This window comes from Panthera uncia, chromosome D1 (genome assembly GCF_023721935.1).
Source record: "Panthera uncia isolate 11264 chromosome D1, Puncia_PCG_1.0, whole genome shotgun sequence".
Classification (NCBI taxonomy): domain Eukaryota; kingdom Metazoa; phylum Chordata; class Mammalia; order Carnivora; family Felidae; genus Panthera; species Panthera uncia.
The window spans coordinates 104007149-104026612 of NC_064808.1; the positions used below are offsets into that span (position 1 = coordinate 104007149).

General features: G+C 38.6%; 1 protein-coding gene across 1 annotated transcript in view; it reads right to left on the reverse strand.

The window, feature by feature from the left end:
- The window catches only part of DDX10 (DEAD-box helicase 10), a 280373-nt gene that overhangs the window by 28750 nt on the left and 232159 nt on the right, over positions 1–19464 (reverse strand). Inside the window, exon 17 of the mRNA XM_049613892.1 lies at positions 7417–7556. Within this exon, the coding sequence (XP_049469849.1) occupies positions 7417–7556 (140 nt within the window). The remainder of the gene's footprint in view (positions 1–7416; positions 7557–19464) is intronic.

The window sequence follows — 19464 nt, forward strand, 5'->3', positions numbered from 1 at the left end:
GTGAAAACGAAGTTGCCATGTACCACACTCTGGGCAGCAGCCAAGAGAGCCCTCCTAGATGGTTCATTACCCTTGCTACATGGTTCTTGGCTTCTTGGCATCCAGGCCATTCATCCACCTTCTTAGAGACCTTAATACTCCTGAAACATGACAAAGTCCCAACTTTCAGTGAGTCACAGTTATTCAGTGGGTGGCTAAATGACAGAGAAACAGAAAGCATAGAGCAAAAACTGGGACTGTACGTAAGGTCAAGCTGGTAGCCTCCTAAACCTCCTTAGCCTAAACCTAAACCTCCTAAATTTCCAAATACATCTTCCCCATCCTAAGCCCCACCCCAGAAAATAACACCTTCCTTCCTCAATGGGTAGCACCCTTTCCCCTGTAAGTCCCAAGATAAAGGATACTGCTTTCCCCCACACCCAACCCAACAATCTGCCTTACAAGTTTCTCCATTCATGCTACACACCGCTCAGGATATTCTGTTGGGTTTTGTTTTTAGGGCAATGTCAAAAAGGAGAAAGATAAAATGAACACAACTTAAAGAAAGTAAAACTAAATTAAATTAACTTCTTGTCAACCACAATTCATGTTGAGTTCTAGTCAAAGCCCTATGAAATTCAATAGTTCATAGAACTTTGTACTTCACAAATAAGAAGAGATGATGGAGATTTTCCCTTGAAAGTTGCTAGGCATATTACAATCGGATAAATCTCTTGAAGTTAAAAAGAGTAAAAGAAAAGAATGGCAGGCACACAATAAAGTCAATATATCATTAAGCTGAGCTGACTTCTTTCCCCATCTGCCACCCACAACTGGATCCACCAACGAACAGGGATTCAAGTAAATGGAAACTGCAGTCAATAGTATTTTTCTTTTCATAATCACCTAGACCCTGAGGGGAAAAAAAATTTTTTTTAAATAACCCTCCCCTAGATTCAACACCAACAATTCTTCTAAAATTCATATAAAATATGTAATGTGCCATACCCAGTCCCAACCAAAAACAGTTAAAAAGAAATGAAAATGCTTTCCAGGCACTTTCCTTGCCCAGAAATTCATTTCTGAGTCATATACATTTCTACTGCAGGTGGAGAGCATTTCACATATTACAAAGCCGACTGTTAAGTCTTAACAGAAAAGTTGCAAAGCAAGATTTACTGAAGAAATATCATAAAACAACATGAGAAGAAACCATACAGATTAACGTGGATCACCTCCTTCATGCAGGACAGAACTCTTAAAGACATGCAAGTTCACTCAAAAACAGAAAACTAACATGGAACACAGTTTAAATTTTTTTTAAATGTTTATTTATTTTTGAGAAAGAAAGAGAGCTTACTGGGGGATGGGCAGAGAGAGAGGGAGACAGAATCTGAAGCAGGTTCCAGGCTCTGAGCTGTCAGCACAGAGCCCGACGTGGGGCCGAACCCACGAACCGCAAGATCATGACCTGAGCCGAAGTCGGCTGCTCAACCAACGAAGCCACTCAGGAGCCCCAAAATGGAACACGGTTTAAAAATAAAACAAAACCTCAAACAAATTAAAAAACAGATAAAAATCATTCATCAATCTTTTGATGCAGAGCTGTATCACACAAGCCAAAAAGAACAGCTCCTGAGAGTAGATGTAAAACCGTTTACTCTGCACAGGAAAAGGCATCAATCCATATAGAAGTTATCATGTCTAAATTATGCCAATAGTCTCAGTACAGTACAAATTAAAGATGTAATGGGTCTTATGTCACCCAGAATAATCTAACAAACACTGCACTGATAAAACAATTCTTTATAAAGCAACCTGCCATGGCCAGGGACAGTGGTCTGTGAAGAAAACACTGAAATATTAGGCAGTAAAAGTCTCACCACAACCTTTTTCTCTTTCCTTTTTTTTTTAAAAAAGGTCAAGATTATAAATATTAAAAACTTAATTTGACTGGATAATGAATATCTTGAACACCCCAGTTGCTTCTTTTTCATCGTATTCACTACTTTGCAGATTTTCATCATTAGCAATTCACATGAAGATGGCCATAAACCAAACATGATGAATGCTACCAGATATACAAAAATTAATCTTGTATTACATGCTCAGAACCAAATCTCTCAGCTTGTTAGGCACAGCTAAAAGGAACAATGTTATTGAAAGAAGAGTTCAACTGGAATACAGTTAAAGATACTCTTGCCTCGCTCTTTAGAAGGGCAAGCTACGTCCTCTGGCTCGGGTAAGACTTCAAGCTTCCTTCAGGTTTAGCTTCGATGTCACTCCCTTCAGGAAGCTCTTCCAGATTCACCAAGCCCAGGTGAGACATCACTTGCTCTCTGCGCTCATCCCCTACTTACCCTGCTCCCTACTGCCTCCCCCAGGGCACAGATCACAGCAGGTATCCACCACATTTTTTGTAATTATATGCAGAGCTGTCTGTAACCTCTGCCGAACTAAAAACTGTGACAGCAGGAAAGGGATTTTTCTTTATGCTTTATCCTCTGTACCTGCACTCACTACGCCTGGCACATGATAACTTACTAAAAAATTCTTAGGTGAAAGAATGGATGGAAGAAATATTACAACAAGCTGGAGATTAACAGACAAGTGGACATTTTTAATTCTTAAATAAGTACAATGTGATTGAAATAATACAGAAGGTTTGTACTCCAGTTCTTGGCACCACATATAGAACATGGCCAAATATTTTTATTGCGAAAGCAGTATAAATACATTGCATGTATAGCCTGTTGGGGAGATAAATTTAAAAAATCACTTAGTAGCACAAAAACAATTATAATATTTGAGGTCTTTCTTCCTCTGTGTCAAAACTCACTAGACTCAAGAACATGGTTCTGTGCAGTTCCTAGAAGACCACTGCATTCTATGATGTCACAAAGTCCCCTGCAGCAAAGAGCTAGGTCTCCTACCAAACTGTTCTATTATAGCAACAACAACAACAATAACAACAACAACAACATTGACGACCATGACAGATGCTAACACGCTGCAGTAACTCTACCTATGCTAATTCCACGGTTAGGAGGAACCAAAAGGAAAGCTACAGGGTAAAACACAGCTTGGGCCAACGTGTAAGAAGGAAAGAGGAGGAAAGAAAACACACCGCGTCAAAGCAAGCTTTCTCTTCTCCGTTTTCAAAAGGAGCACACAAAAGCTTAGAGCCTCTGATGGAGTTCTGGCTGCTGCTGCCGAGCCAGTTGACGTTCGTCTGTACCATGAGGTACAGTACTGTTCCTCCTATTTCACAACTCTCTTTCTGAGGATAAATGAGCTACTAATGAGAGCTTTCTTAGAGCTCCTTCAAAGGAACTCAAGGTCACATTATTTTCATTGACCCTGGGATCATATTTATTAAGAGGTCTCTCTTTGTCATTCTAATTTAAAGGAGCCAAATCTTGTACATCAGAACGCCTTGGGAAGCAGTGGTAGAGCTGACAATTTTGATAATTCTACAGAGGGTTAAGGATGGTTTTAAATTCTGCACTGTGCACTGTGCCGAGAAGACGGAGGTACACTATTTAAAACACTATCACGCCTCCCTGAGGAAGAATTATTGACCCCAGATTCAGTCATTCCCCACTACATTGGGCTCTCTTTTGCCTATTTCCTACTGACTTAAGTGTCTTTCCATGTAGAGAGACAAAAGTGTTACTCATGCTGAATATTTATGGGTGTCAGTGAAGTGAAGGAAAAAGAAATACCCAGAGGAAACTTTCAAAGAAACTAGCTCATGCTATTTACTTTGAGACTAATAGCCATTTTCTGATTGGTGCTATCTGGTCCCATAAAAGTAAATTCGTATTGGAAAATGCAAAGTTAATAACCAAGGAATAACCTACTGGGAGAGAGGAGATGACCAAGAAGCTGAAACACTCACTGTTCCTGCAATTATTGAGCTGAGGTTAGAAGAGCGCAGCAAATAAAACCTGGGAACATGCCAGGAGAGCCCTCTAAAGCTGACATCACAAAATCCTAGCATCTATTCTTGTTTATGAGAGGTAAAGGAAAAAAGACGCAGCCGAACTGGAGCAAGACAGTAAAAGTGCATTAGTGCTATTATTATAAATAGCAGTAGCAACGGCAATTACTACCGTCAAAACTGTAGTGTATATGGATTTACTTGCGAATACTTTTATTTATCTAAAAACAATCCTGGTTTTACTTTACACTACCTTTATTCATTTTCAAGGAGGTCATTTTAACAGAGAAGGGAAGAGGGAGAAAAAGAGAAGTAGAGCATATATAGGAATTTCACACATAGGCTGTTACTTGTAACTACCCCACATCCTGTCTTTGTTCAAGAATGGCAAATTGGTTTTTCCTTGGCTAGGAATCCCAGCAGACTGACACAGGCCATACTGAGAATGACTGCTTGGGCTAACTGGAAAGGAATATATCCTAGATGGGGCATGGAGACATCAACCACCAGTAATATGGACCTGTCATCCTGGGTCTAGTCCAGTGGGAGATGTTGCTCCTTGAGGGATATGCGGCAATGTCTGAAAATATTTCTGGTTGTCCCGACTGGAGAAGCACTGGGGCAATACTGGTGGTAGAGGCCAGGGAAGATGCTTAACAGTCCACAATCACTCCCAACCCACCAAAACAAAGAACTATCTGGGCCAGAATGTCAGTAATGTTGGAAGTTGGGAAACCACAATTTAGTCAAACCTACCCTACAGTTAGTTCATGGATCAAGTCTTTACCCAAATTACATAAAACTGGAAGGAAGCTACCCGTCCTAATGCTGGAATAATTCTATACAATTTCACTGGAGTATTAGATCTACAGAGTCGATGTGATTTACATAGGTTATGCTGATCTGCCCCTAACTTAGTATTGTGATCACAGATTATTTTATCCCTTAAAGCCTTGGTTTCTTCATCTACAAGAAGAGAGCATCAGACTAGATAATCACTGTTATCATAAACAAAAACAAAACTGCTGGTAAGTTCCTTAGTCCGTGTTGATGATACTCTTCAACAAAAGACGATTTTTCTTCAGTTTAAGACAAGTTTACCAATTCCTTTCAATCCCTGTTAAAGCAGACTTACTAGCTGTGCCCAAAATTAAAACTATTTTAATTTTCATTGAATGCTTAATTATTTTCCATATGAACATTCTTCTTTGAGATGCTTTGGCATCTCAAGGTATTCTGACCTTCTTTTCCCTCACTATTACACTATCTGAACTTGGCTGCTCCAACCGTCTATTCTATCATCTCCTGTATCATTTAAACTATTAGGGCCAATCATATAGCTGCTTATAATTATACTTCTCTTTTTTCACTCTATAAATCTCCTTTATCAGTCAATTAATTGATTCAAATACTTCAGGGCCTTCGTTGTGCTTATGACCATAACACTGGACACAGGAGTAGAGGCAAGAGCTGCATGTGTTGGTACAAAAGACAGTTTCTACCTCTGAGGCATTTACAGGCTAAGAGGATGAAACACATGAAGCTATTAGAGAACAAGTCATATTAACGAGGTGGTAGCAGGGCAATGTCACTACGAGGGTAAGAAATGCCAGAAAAATGAAATGAAATTTCTACTGCACACAGATTAAGGATGACCCAGAAGCTATCATAAAAAATGTTAGGAAAAAAACTTCAAAGGTTGGTTTTGTGTTTTAAAGGTATGTTAGACAGATATGCAAAATATGTTGAACAACAAACTGTAAGAACCAATGAATGTTCTCTCCAGAAAGTAAAATTATTCAGAAACAGTTCCAAGTTAAAGACGAGACAACATGCCCAAAATGAAGTGACTTGCGCCAAGCCTCATATCAGCAAACCAAGATATTTAACCTACTTGCAGCTTCAGTCTCTCCTAGGAATGTGACTGATAGCCAGTCAATATGGAATCACCTGGTCAGCACTAGTGAGGTCATCTGCCCAAAAGACCATTTCCATCCCCAACAGGAAGGTGACCTTGTCTGAAATAATCCACTCTTCGATTAAAAAAAAAAAAAATTCCTTTTCCTGCTCTCCTCTACCTCTACCTTTCATTTTTTTAAAGCTCTTTGGAGGATCTCTGTATCTGCTAATGGGATGCTGCCTGATTCATGAATTGTTGAGAAAATCCATTAAAATCTTTAAATTTTACTCAACTGAATTCTCTCTTTTAAAAGAAATTAATCGTGTCAAACCATACATGTTGAGTTAGATCACATCTATCAAAATGGAGATCCCACAAACCAACTCTGAAAAAGGGACATTTATTTTAGAACTAAGGGACAGCACACTTAACCATACTGATAGTTCATCAAGGTCTCAACATGTATACCAAGGAACTTTCTGAAGCAAAGTATGCATATTCACCCTCAAAGCTCAATATCAGCACTATGCCCTAAAATGAAGTTATTTAACCCTTATGACACACGTTTAAATATTTTTTTAAATCATAATCAAATTATTTTCACCTCTAGTGCCTCTTGTGGTATTGAAACTGCTATGTCCACTACCCAGCTGTCCAATAGCTGATATCTCAAGTTTCTGGTATCACTTGGGAAGACTGCACTTTAGATGTCATTTCAGTATTATAAAAATAATTCTATGTTTAAACGAACACAAGATCAAAATAAAGATTAACTCTGAAATGTCCCCTGTCAGCACCGTCTCCTTAGAGGATAATCTTTATTTGAGATTTTTTCATAATGGTCTTACTCAAAACCAGATTCTAGCTCTTTGTGGCCTCTCTCTCCAACTCCAAAATCTCCAGCTAGTGGTCAAGCTTTCCTTCAATCTGTCATGACTTCATCTGTCATTAGTATCTCCCTTCTGCCTAAGGAGGCTCATTGGCTTAGAATGTCCATGAAGTGTAGTGCCCTCAACTTTTAAATCAATGCAATCTCAATTTAATCTAATACACACTACTATGAAAACAAATGCTGAGCAAATCACACTATTATTCAATTGATCACATTCCATCTGTTTTTGGCATGGTCGCAAATAAGTCCACATTGCAAATGAACAGATTTTAAATTGAGAAGACTGGTCAAGCACTGTTTATGTATAAGTTTTCCATTGTTCTATGTATTTGTTACTTAATTTTATATCAAAGAATATGAAAGTATAACTGCTCTTTTTCAAAATTCAGAGAGAATTTTTAATAACACTCTCAAGAGTCCTTTGACAGTGAAATCAAAATAAAATTCTGCCTCTGTTTGTATTAAATATACCCTAGTGCATCCAGTACTTATGCATAAAGGATCCAGAAGGAGAAAGACGGGAAGAATAGAGAAAGAAAAAAACAACTCTTATTAAAATACTCTTAAAACTAACAGTGATTACAGAAATAATAAGAGAGCCCCTAAAATAATGAGAAGACTACACGACGTTGGTCTCTACACACCCTTTGGATTCAAAGGAGAAGAGTCATATATTTAGTGCTACCAGAAGTAAAAACATACCTAATTTTATTCTCCGTATCATCACTGTCCGATTCTTCAGAGCTTCTGTACTTATCTGGATCTGGAAGTGTGCTTGGATCAAATCCATCATGATCATCATCATCACTCCAATCCAGAAAAGCTTCCTCTTCATCTCTGGCCTAAGAAAACACAAGGGAAATTGTGGTTTAAGAAAACAGCTGATGAATAATCAAGTCTTATTTCTAGACCCAAATAAATACTTCTCTAATTAAGAGCCTCAAATTGAAGCCTTCTATTCTGGTGAAAGCCTCTATGTGACTTTCTGAACGATAATCATTTGCAAAGAGAAAGAAACCCCATGTCATTTCAAAATTACAATGAAAATATGGTTCAGAAAGTAAATCACCATTAAGTCCCTTAAGCACAACATGAGAAAAATTTTATTTTTCACAGAACTTAACTGTCAAAGAAATAAAGTATAAATAAAGTTGTCTTAGTGATCCTGTTCACACACAAGTGAATTTCAAACTTCCCAAAAATATTATGTGAAAATATAAAAGGCCACAAGAGAAGGTACAGGAACTCCTTTGTTGCCTGATGGCCTTATGACCACAGTAATCTAAGTGTTAAAATTAACAATCAGGTCTATATAAGCTCATTAATAACGAGTGTTCTAAATTCCAGTATAAGTATGAAGTCACTAAAAACAATGGAAAAGGAGAGAAATACCAAGAGACAGGAAATGCAGTAATACATGGAAGAGGTTGGGAATAATTCAGTTTCATGCAAGCAGGTACGTAGGTGGGGGCTTTTTTTGCTTTTATTTTATAGTGGGTTATTTTTGTCAAAGAACAAAGTAATATAATGTTAAAATAAACTTACTACACGTTTATGTAATGACCACCCTTATAGAAAATTTATTTCTGGCACACTGTGCTTCTTGTCTACTCGGTTACAAAACCAAGCATCGCCACATGCATTTAACAGATTATAAGTAGGACTAAAAAAAAATTCTGGATGAAATTCTCTCCGTTACCATCTTTATAATTCCTCTTCACACCATGTGAGACAAACGTCAATGATTCTGTTTTCAAATGTTTAATGTTCTTTCCCAGAAAGTGAATAACAACTCAGAATAGCACAGCAAGGGAGGGTGCAGGCCGCCATAGAGGCCCTCTAACACTTTCTGAACATCTCTCCCTTGATAACCTCTAAACATAACAAAAGGAAGAAAAAGAAAAGAAAAGAAGGATTAGTCACCACTGCAAAAGGCCCCTACTGCTTTCCTGGTAACTCTCCCTGCTGACAATAACAGGTCTGAAAAAAATATATCAAAATTGGGGAGGGCTGTCATCAGAAGCAGTAAGCAGCATCCTCCACAGCAGACTATATGGTTTACTTGAAAATAATCAAGGATATCAACAAAAAGTGAGTATCATCATATGCTCAAAAACACTAATCTCCTGGGCTACAAGATCTTTCCAATTTTCCAGTCGGATGCTCTCAAAGGAATTTGAAGACAGAGCAGACTCAAAACGACTCTCAACTTTTTGGGCTTAGGACACCTTTACACTTAAAAAGTATGAAAGACTCCAAAGATCTTCTGTGAACGTGGATTATTTACTGTATTAGAAATTAAGATTTAAAAAACTAATTTAAAAGTAACAATAAAATTCACTACATATTAACATAAGTGGCATATTTTATGAAAAACAGCCATAATTTCCCACAATAAAAGAACACTGTTTTATATTTTTGCAAGTTTCTTTAATAACCAGTTTAAAAGAAGACACCAGGAGGCCCAAATGTACTCTGCCTTCACAGTGTATTGTTCCAGGTCAAGTACATGAAGAAAATCCAGTCTCTCTGAGATAGGAAAGGGAGGAGTCATTTAATAGCCTTTCCAGGTAACTGCACTTGACTTTTCTTTGATAACACAAACCCTGGTGAGTACTTTTTTTTTTTTTTTTTGAGAGAGAGACAGAAAGAGAGAGAGAGAGAGAGAGCGAGCAAGCATGAGCAGGGAAGAGGGGCAGAGGGAAAGAAAGATGGGAAAGGGTCAGAGAGAGAGAGAGAGACAGAGGGAGGGAGAGAGAGAGAGAATGATTATGAACCTTAAGCAGGCTCCATACTCATCGTGAAGCCTGAGGCATGGCTCAATTCCACAACCCTGGGATCATGACCTGAGTTGAAATCAAGAGAATGGTCAAGCACCTGAGTCGTCCAGGCACTCCGGTTCTTAACAAATAGTTGTAACGCAGAATCTGAAGCCATTCTGTACTATTACATTAAACTCTATTGGTCTACTTTTCACTTTGAACATATCCTTTACCAGTGAAAGATTGCATAACATCATGCATCAGCTATTTGGAAAATACTGGTTCACTGAAGTACGCAGATCTTCCTTACATGGATCTTAAAATGTTGACACATTTTATTATACAATATTTTTTTAGGTCACATTTGTTAATATCACATTGATATCATAAGAAGTGCCTTGCAAAAAAAGTATGGGGAAGCTACTGGTGGATACAAGCTTTCCAAAATATTTTCTTCATATTTTATGGTTAACAGCAAATATTTTTGATTTTTCCCTTGAAATGCAAGCAAGAAGTATCATTTTCCTCGGGTTGCTTTCAAACATCTCTCTTCATCACAGAGTTTTACCATATTATGTCTGGGGCAAGGTGTTCTTTGTGTTCGTCTTTCTTGGGGCTCTGCAAGCTTCTTGGATCTATCATTTCATGTTTTTCACTAAATTTGGGAAAATTTTGGCCATTATTTCTTCAAATATTCGTATGCCTCTTTGTCATCTCTCCTTCCACGATTGCAAGGACATGTATATTGGCCTACTTCACAGTTCTCTGAGCTTTTGTTCACTTTTCTTCAATTTTTTTGTGTGTTTTTGTTTTGTTTTTAAGATTTTATTTTTGGGGCGCCTGGGTGGCTTGGTCGGTTAAGCGGCCGACTTCGGCTCAGGTCATGATCTCGCGGTCCGTGAGTTGGAGCCCCGCATCGGGCTCTGTGCTGACAGCTCAGAGCCTGGAGCCTGTTTCAGATTCTGTGTCTCCCTCTCTCTCTGCTCCTCCCCTGTTCATGCTCTGTCTCTCTCTGTCTCAAAAATAAATAAACATTAAAAAAAATTAAAAAAAAAAAAAGATTTTATTTTTAAGAAATTTCTACACCGAATGTGGGGCTCGAACCCACAACCTGGAGATCAAGAATCACACACTCTACCAACTGAGCTAGCCAGGCACCTATCTTACTGCTCTTTGGACAGGGTCATTTCTACCCTGTCTTCAGGTTTGCTATTCCTTTCTTCCGATATTTCCAAAGTACTTTTGAAGCCATCCAGCAATTTTTTTTAAAAGTAATTCAGTTCTAGAACTTCCAAGTTTTTTGTTTTTGTTTTTGTTGTTGTTGTTGTTTTTTAATTTTATTTTTGAGAGAGAGACAGAGTGCAAGCTGGGGAGTAGCAGAGAGAGAGAGAGAGAGAGAGAGAGAGAGACAGAATCTGAAGCAGGCTCTAGGCTCTGAGCTATCAGTGCAGAGCCCAATGTGTGGCTTGAACTCAAAGACTGTGAGATCATGACCTGAACCAAAGTCAGACACCCAACCGACCAAGACACCCAGGTGCCCCAAGTTTGTTTTGTTTTAAACATAGTTTCCATTGCTCTGAGATCATCTCTCTGCTTATTCATTCATATTATACTTTCCTTTAATTCTCTGAACATACCTTAATTCCTGAACATATTTAAAATAGCTGCTTTGAAACCTTTGCCTAATTCAAATCTGGCCTAATCGTTTCTTTGAATGCCTTTCTCTTCAGTATGGGTCACATTTTCCTGCCTAACTCCATCTCTAGTATTTTTGTAGAAAAATAGACATGGCTGATATGGAAATTGAATTCTGTCCCATTTTTCTGAGGACTACTGGATTTATATTCTATTAGGCAGTTATCTTACTTGGATTCAAACCACAAACTCCAACTCAGGGTGCTTGGCTGCTTATATCTCTGTATTGTCCTTATGGCTTCCAATTGCTACTTTTTTAGCCTGGCTTCCTATGAGCCTATAAAATGTGACACTCAGCCAAGGATTTAAGCAGAGTTAGGCTCACTCTCTCTATGGTTTCCTTGTGGGTGGGAATAACTCTAATTTCCACCTGCTCTGTGGGCATGAGACCTATGCTCTGACACTTCAAGCAGAATATTTCATTTAACTGCATTTTAACACCTAATACCATTTAATATGCTCTTTTAGCATTTATTATAAAGCACGTGGCCATAAGATATCTATAACAGGAGAAAGAAATTAGACAGTGAGACTCAGTATAAATATCTCATTCAATACTCCAGTGTACAGACTTAACTATTTGAAGGAAAATACTTAGAACGATGAAAGTTTGTGTTAATATAACTCTTCCAATTAACAACATTTGGGTTCTGCTGCTTCCTGATTTATAAGACAATCACAGCATTGATGCCTATACCATACTGTCTGTACTGCAATGACACCTTAATTCAAGACAATGACAGATGAATTTAAGTTCACAATCACTCCTTTCAGAAAAACAACTTCAAACTACTAGAAATGTAGGGATGATGGAAAAAAAGGCATTTTTATATTGATCTTTCTTATTTGGCTCATTCTTTGTACAGTCAGAAATACAGAACTATAAATCTGTAATATGAAAATATAATGTGCTTCTTTGATGCCTTCAATTTATTAAAAACTAAACAAAAACATTATCATTTACAACAAATACAAAGCATAAATAAAAGTCACTAGGAGTAGTGCCATAATGAAAACATTCTGGAGAAAAGTACTTTCTCGTGTCTTTCTCGTGAGGTCTAGTTTAGAAGTATGCTCCTTCTAGCCATAGAAGGTAGCAAAAAAAAAAAAAAAAAAAAAAAGATGTAGCTGATTTTGTCTTTCTTTGTGGTTCCACAAATCATTTAAAAGAATATTTATAAAAAAGGCACGATACTCATCTTTATCTCCTTTTGGGTTCACCTTTGTGAGAACACAAATACTCTTATGTACCCCTGTGTGTTAGGACCCCATGGCTAGAAACTTATGGCAAAGGGAATGTTTAAGCATTTTAGTAAGAAAGTAATTAAATCTTTTCCTTAGAAATGCTACACCTTGACAGCAATGGGAAGGGTGGTTGGAAGGTAGGATATCAATTTAAAAACTATAATAATCCAAGTGGAACGAGGGATTTGAGGAAGAAAGTAGCCACGGAAGTGGAGGTGGGGACAGGCCTGAGAGATGTTAAGGAGAGAAAACCAATCAGGTTCTGTGGACTAAATGGGTACATAATAATAATTCCTGGGAATCAATGTGCACAGAAGCATAACGGTATATGTCAAATACAGTTTAAGAAAGCAACTTGGTAAATACTGTGAAGATGCCTTACAAAAACACTTTTATTCAAGTCCACATGACTAGGTTCTGGGGATGCAGAGTGAATGAGACACTTGACCATACCCTACCTTGACCATAAAACGAACTGTTCTAGGATAGTTACCCGTGGAGAAGCGTTAGCATGAATGCCAGGTTCTGCTATTTGTGGGGAATAGCCAAGCAACAGTGAATGGACTCCACTGGCCCTGCTAAATGCCTAATAGCTTACAGAACGAAGTCTTCCAAGTTATGGGACCTTGAACATGTAGCTGATTGATTATGGATCCTAACTGTCAACATGCTTCTCTTGAGTTACTTCTAGGCTGAAAGATGAAAGCACTTCTGCACCTAACTAATCACTCTCTCACCTCTTCTCCCCAACCCCAGCTCAAAACAAAACCAGAACCCCTACTGTCACATCTGCACTCCTCTCTTCTCTCTTAAGGCCCGACAAGTAAGGCCTCACACACACAGAGATCAGGGTCACCTCTATGAACCGGCTGTTCCTGAAATACAATTTCAGAACCTCTGAGGAAAATATTTCACCTCAAGTAAGAATGGCTTTTCCTAAAATAGTTACTTGGAAGACTCAATCATAAGTAGGACAGAAGAAAATATCTGAAAAAGAAATGTAACTCAACTGACTTCTATTTTGTTTTTGGTTTTGAGGATGGCAAGAAACACAGATGCAAAGTATCGCACTCCAACAACAAATCACAAAGGGCTCTGACGTACTTCATCTTATGTGATTCGCAAGCCCTATGAAGTAAGAAGGTAACCACTGTTCTCGTTTTCAAATTGAAAAAACTGCGATTTAGAGGACAAAATAACTTAACCAAGGTCACATGAACCTGGATGTACAGGTCTTCTCCTGTATCACCCTGAATCTCAATTTTCCCCCATAAAAATCTCTGGATTTGCTGCTGATACAAACATTTCTTCAGAAGCGGGCATATTTTATAAGCTTCCTAAAACATGGAGCACTGCTTTCCATGCAACTTGCATGCACCCACCTCCGCTCTGAATGCCCTGGTCTCCCAAGTACATCTCCAGTGTCTCCTGCATGCAACCCCACACTAGCTTCCTCATGAGACTCCCCAGAACCATTCTTCCCCTCTCTGGTCACATCAGTTCTCTATGTTGTAATTAGAATGTTGTGGTTGTTTTTTCTTAAGTTTCAAATCTGATCATGTCTATTACCTGCTTACAATCTTCAGGACACAGCTTCTTTCAGGTCCTAGACCAAGTCAAGCCCCTTCTCACCTCAATGTCCTCCCACTGGGTATTTTTCCATGGACTCCCCTTCCACTTCCCCTTGCCTGGTGTATGGTGGTTTTTGACACCAAACGTGGTATCCTTTCGACACCAATTTCCCAATGCCAAACAAGTGTCCTAGTAATTCAACTCTGACACCATGCAGCGTTAGCAGAGAACCGACAGGTAAAGGGCTCAGTGCCACAAGACTGCCAACACATCAGATACCAGCTGCAGATGGGGCCCCCAAATTACCTGTGCTTCCCCGCGGCCAACTACAAATTCAGGGAGTCTCACGACCCCCTCCTCACACATTCCATAATTCTGTATAACGATTCAGAACTCAGGGAACTGCCCTGCTTATGACTGCCAGTTTATTTATTCTAAAGGTTGCAACTCAGGAACAACCAAAGGGAAGAGAGGCATAGAGCAAGGTATGGAGTGAGGATGGGGTGCAGAGCTTCCAGGCCTTCTCCAGGTGGGCCACCTTCCTAGCATGTCGACATAGTCACCAGCCTGGAAGTTCTCAGAATCTTGCTGTTCGAGAGTTTTTGTTGTTGTTTTGTTTTTTAATGTTTATTTATTTTGAGAGAGAGAGCACAAGCAGGAAAGTGGCAGAGAGAGAGAGAGAGAGAGGGAGAGGGCAGGCAAGGGAGGGGCAGAAAAGAGAGGAGAGAGAGCATCCCAAGCAGGCTCTGTGACAGCAGCACAGAACCTGAGGAGGGGCCCAATCCCACAAACCGTGAGACAGTGGCCTGAGCCAAAACCAACGGTCAGCCACCTAACTGGCTGAGCCACCAGGTGCCCCATGTTCATGAGTTCTTATAACTCAATTTCTAGGCCCAATTTCCTCCCAAGAGATGGGGGGTGGGGCTAAAAGTTCCCACCCTGTAATCATGCGTTCTTTCTGGTGACCAGTCAGTCCCCTTCTGAAGCTATCTAGAGACTCCTCCTTGAGTTACCTCGTGAACATAAACTCAAGTGTGCTGGACAGGGGCTCCTTATGAGTAATAAAATACTCCTATCGCTCAGGAAATTCCAAGGATTTTAGAAGTTCAATGTCCAGAACCAAGAACAAAACCAAATAGATTTTTTATTATATCACACGTGGTTCATTCCAAGTCATCAAGTCTCAGATTAAACATTTCTAAACATCATCCTTAGTAAAATTTCTTGTGGATTTCTCTTCAGTGCTACACCTAGAGTGAATTCATTATTTAATGTCCGTATTCCTTCCTAGGGGCGCCTGGGTGGCTCAGTCAGTTGAGCGTCCAACTTCAGCTCAGGCCATGATCTCACAGCTCATGAGTTCGAGCCCTGCATCGGGCTCTGTGCTGACAGCTGGAGCCTGGAGCCTGCTTCGGATTCTGTGTCTCCCCCTCTCTTTGACTCTAATCCACTTGTATTCTGTCTCTCTCTCTCTCAAAAATAAATAAACATTAAAAAAATTTAAAAAAAAAAGCAGAATGTCAGCTTTGACACATCAAAATTTCATAAGGGGAAAATTCCAAAATTTATAATAAACTACTTCTGATCCTGTAAAAGAATGTAAAAGTGGTGACGAAAACAAAATTTTAGAGAAAAATTATGTATTCAAAACACATTTTGTTCTCACTAATAAAACTTCAAAATAACTTTCTAAGAAAGCATTAATACTTCATAGTTTTGAAATTTAAAATAAAGATTCTGATTGATGAAGACACCCAACCATCTTCAGTAGTTAGGGATGGACTGATTTTCTGAGATTTACCCAAGCTATAAATCCCAGGTACGAACTTCCTAAGTGAAGAAATTATGGAAATGGTTTTTCTGAACTAGAAGCACAAAAAGGTTAATGATATTAAAGGCTGAAAGCATCTATCTACTGAGACACATGTACAGCATGGTAAACACAGGAGCAGCTGACAGTGCTGACAGGTCCCTGCTCCTGAACCACAATTCCAAATTTTAATAGCCTGACTCCTTCACTTTTTAATGACGATGGTGTACTAATTAAAATATTTCAGAATATTTTCAGTTTCTAGCTGCTGGAAATTTATTTCATAATGCTAACGTTGGGCTTTGGCCTAAGGCTGATATGTCTACTTGGTTCTTTGGTATCTGGTCAAAGTGGGTATTTTCTGCACTTCTAATATGTACACTGGCTGAATTGCACTCGAATCCCCAACTCTGATCAAGGGTTCTGGACTCTACAATTGAGGAGTTCTTACTCAGAAATATATCTGTCTGTCCTAATTTCCAGCATTTATGAGACAAACCTAGGAAGGCAACACATTTCAGCCCTGGCCACCTGATCACATAGGAACCTGAGAAGGGAACACGGGATGTTGGGGATGATAAAACAAGGACATCAGGGGGAACAAGCAGGAGAATTCAGGCAAAGGCCATCTGTTTAGATAATTTCTTTCTTAAATCCAGTTGAGCTTACCCGAATTCCAGCCAGTACCTTCTTAATTTTTTTCAAGCATTCCAAAACAAAAGAAATATTTGACTGAAAGACTATAAGGAGGCAATATACTTAATACATGAAGTGAACATAGTTCAGAATGACAGGCAAAGGGCTCGCACATGAATATTCAAAGCCTCAAGAGCAAGTCCCAAATTTTAAAGAATCTTCAGAATTTGGAATATTCAATCAACAACTATTTACCACACACTTGCCATTGAGCACTGCTATAGAAGAATGTAATCTGAAACACAGCATTGACAGAAGAGACTATGATTCAGCATTTTAACCTTAATAAGACTTTCAACAAAATGAAATTCCTTCTAAAACTGCCTTGCACAAAATTCATTATTCTTCCTAAATTACTTATTTACTTGCTTACTTAATATATGACTCTCTCACAGAGCTCTGAAAGATAGGGAGGATGCTACAATTTCATAACATCCTATTAAATAATAGTGCTTTCCATTATGGATCATCTTTCTCACTCTCTTCTTTCCAGAGGAAAGTTACACCAAATAAGATATTAAATAAAATACAAATTCGTTTGCCACTATTGTCATAATGAATGCTTTAATATAAAACAAGTCACAAGACCCTGATGTGACTGCCCCGCCACTGGCTGGCTGTGTGTCCTGAGGCAATTTACTAACTCTGGGAGGTTGTTTCCTCATCTGTATAATCTAAACGCTGCCATCTACCATTCAATGTTGCTGTGAGCGTCCAGTGAGAAAAGCACAAGAAGTCTGCAATAATGTTTATCATCAATAGTAGCAGAACCGTACAAACAGCAAAAAAACATTCCAGCAGTTTGGTCATCTTATCCTTTTTAAGTATCCTCTGCTTTCTCCAAACATAATTCTAACATGGGCAGAAATGTGCAATAGATTTAATCTCTTTAGGAAAGGATGTTATTCATAACAAAAAAAATAAAGAGGAGATTATACACAAAAGAGAATAGAACTGAAACCATACAACTGGTTAAGGTCACAAAGAGTTCAAAGTATCAATGTTAGAATGTTAGCAAAAGTAGTTCAAGAATAAATAAAAATATTATTTTGTAAACCAAGTAGTGAATAGTCTGATTAATGGACTATTAGTCAACAGTGACAAGGACTGATAGATGTAACAACATGGGTGAATTTCAAACGCACCTTGCTAAGTGAAAGAGAATGGACCTCAGAGGCTATATACTCAGTGATTCAACTTATATTAAAATCTGGTAAAAACAACAACAAACCAGGGACAGAAAACAGATCAGTGATTGCCAGGAGTTGGGGGGCGGGGTCGGCAAGAAAGAATTTTTTGAGATGATGATGAACTTATTGTGTATCTTTGATGGTGGCAGGCGAACACACCTATGCACTTGTCAAAATCCCTGAGTGAACACCACAGTGAATTTTACATGTATACTAATAAAGGACCCCCAAGAGAATACTTTAATGGTGTCTAAAGGTGTTCACAATGAAACAGTAGATTATAAAGACTATATAGAAAAAAAAAAAAAAATGTATTGGGGAAGCTTTGGGTGGTGGACATGGATTACAGAATTTTCCTTCTTTCAATCAAAAAGTGTCTTACAATGAGTAAGTAATGTTTTTGAAGTCAAAGAGATGAAATATTGTTTTTGCAAGACTCTACAAGAAGTTTGTATGGCCTCTCCAATATGGTAACAGGGTGGGCTGTGGATTAGAAGTTCTTAACATAGGGTTCCTGGAAGCCACAAAACTAATGAAACAGTATCAAAAAATTATTAGTATAGACATATACACATTTTGGAGGGAAGAAGAGCCATAACTTTTAACAGTCCATGAGCCACCAACCATCCCTCCTGCCTCCTGTCTCTGATCAAGAACTAATGCTTGGTACAACTGTATTTCTTGGGACTGAATTGATTCTACAAACATAAGCCTCAAATTAGACAGTTCTGAATCTTGAAGGATCATTCGTCCCTGAAAGCCCTGAACGTGATTTAGGTTTCAATTACCTAATGACATATGCCAGTCTTGAGAACTGTTTCAGGCTGCTGACAAGCAGAAAAACAGAGAAGTCATAAACTCAACATTTTTAAGGGCAAGAATTCCTAACAGCAATTCATAAAGCAGCCAAAGAATGAGTGGGATTGTGTACCCCTCTGCCACATGGCTATATCTGCAATCTTTGACCAAAATTTTCATTTCTCTAACAGAGCCAAGTTAGGCTCTAGCTTTAGAGCAACAGAACAGTGACGAGATGGGTTTTTAGTCATGTGAATGATTAGCTTTATTACATTCCTTGTGGTTTGTTCTATCCATTCATCATTTCTCCAAGGGGAAATCCAAGGGCAACCTCAACTTCTCTCAGTGAGCTAGTGGAAAACTACTCCCTGCAGGGTCTAAAACTGGCACATGTTTGGTGAAAATTATATAGCAATTTAAAATCATCATTAAATTGAATGAATTCAGGTTTTGACAAATGCATATGAATGAACCCAACAGAACGTGAAAATTCACTAACCGTTAGCATTCAAAAAGGTAAAAATGCTTAATAGTGTGTGAAGCATCCCCTACAGATGTAAAAGTTACAAATCATGATGGTGTATTTCCCAAGGAAACAGGTGATTCTGATATCACTGAATGAGATGTCAGCGAATGAACATTCCCAAACGAAACCAATTTCTCCTTTTAGCATTTTATAGAGAGGGGCTTCAGTCACTTCTGCTAAGACTGCCGTGTTCTGAGAGTCTGCTTCCTAATAAAATTAGATCATTTCCAATATGGGCTGATCTTACATAAGCTGTCTGTTAAAACAAAAAATCACAGTAATAAAAATTTTTTCTTCTTTGTTTTCCCTCCCTCCCACTCCCAATATTATCACATCAATGACTCCAGGGGAGAGGAGGAGAGATCAAACAAGGACTTTGAGATTACAGGGTACTTTGCTTTGGGAAACAAGTGGTTCTTAAGAAAGTTAATAAGAGAGTTACCAAACAAGTAATTC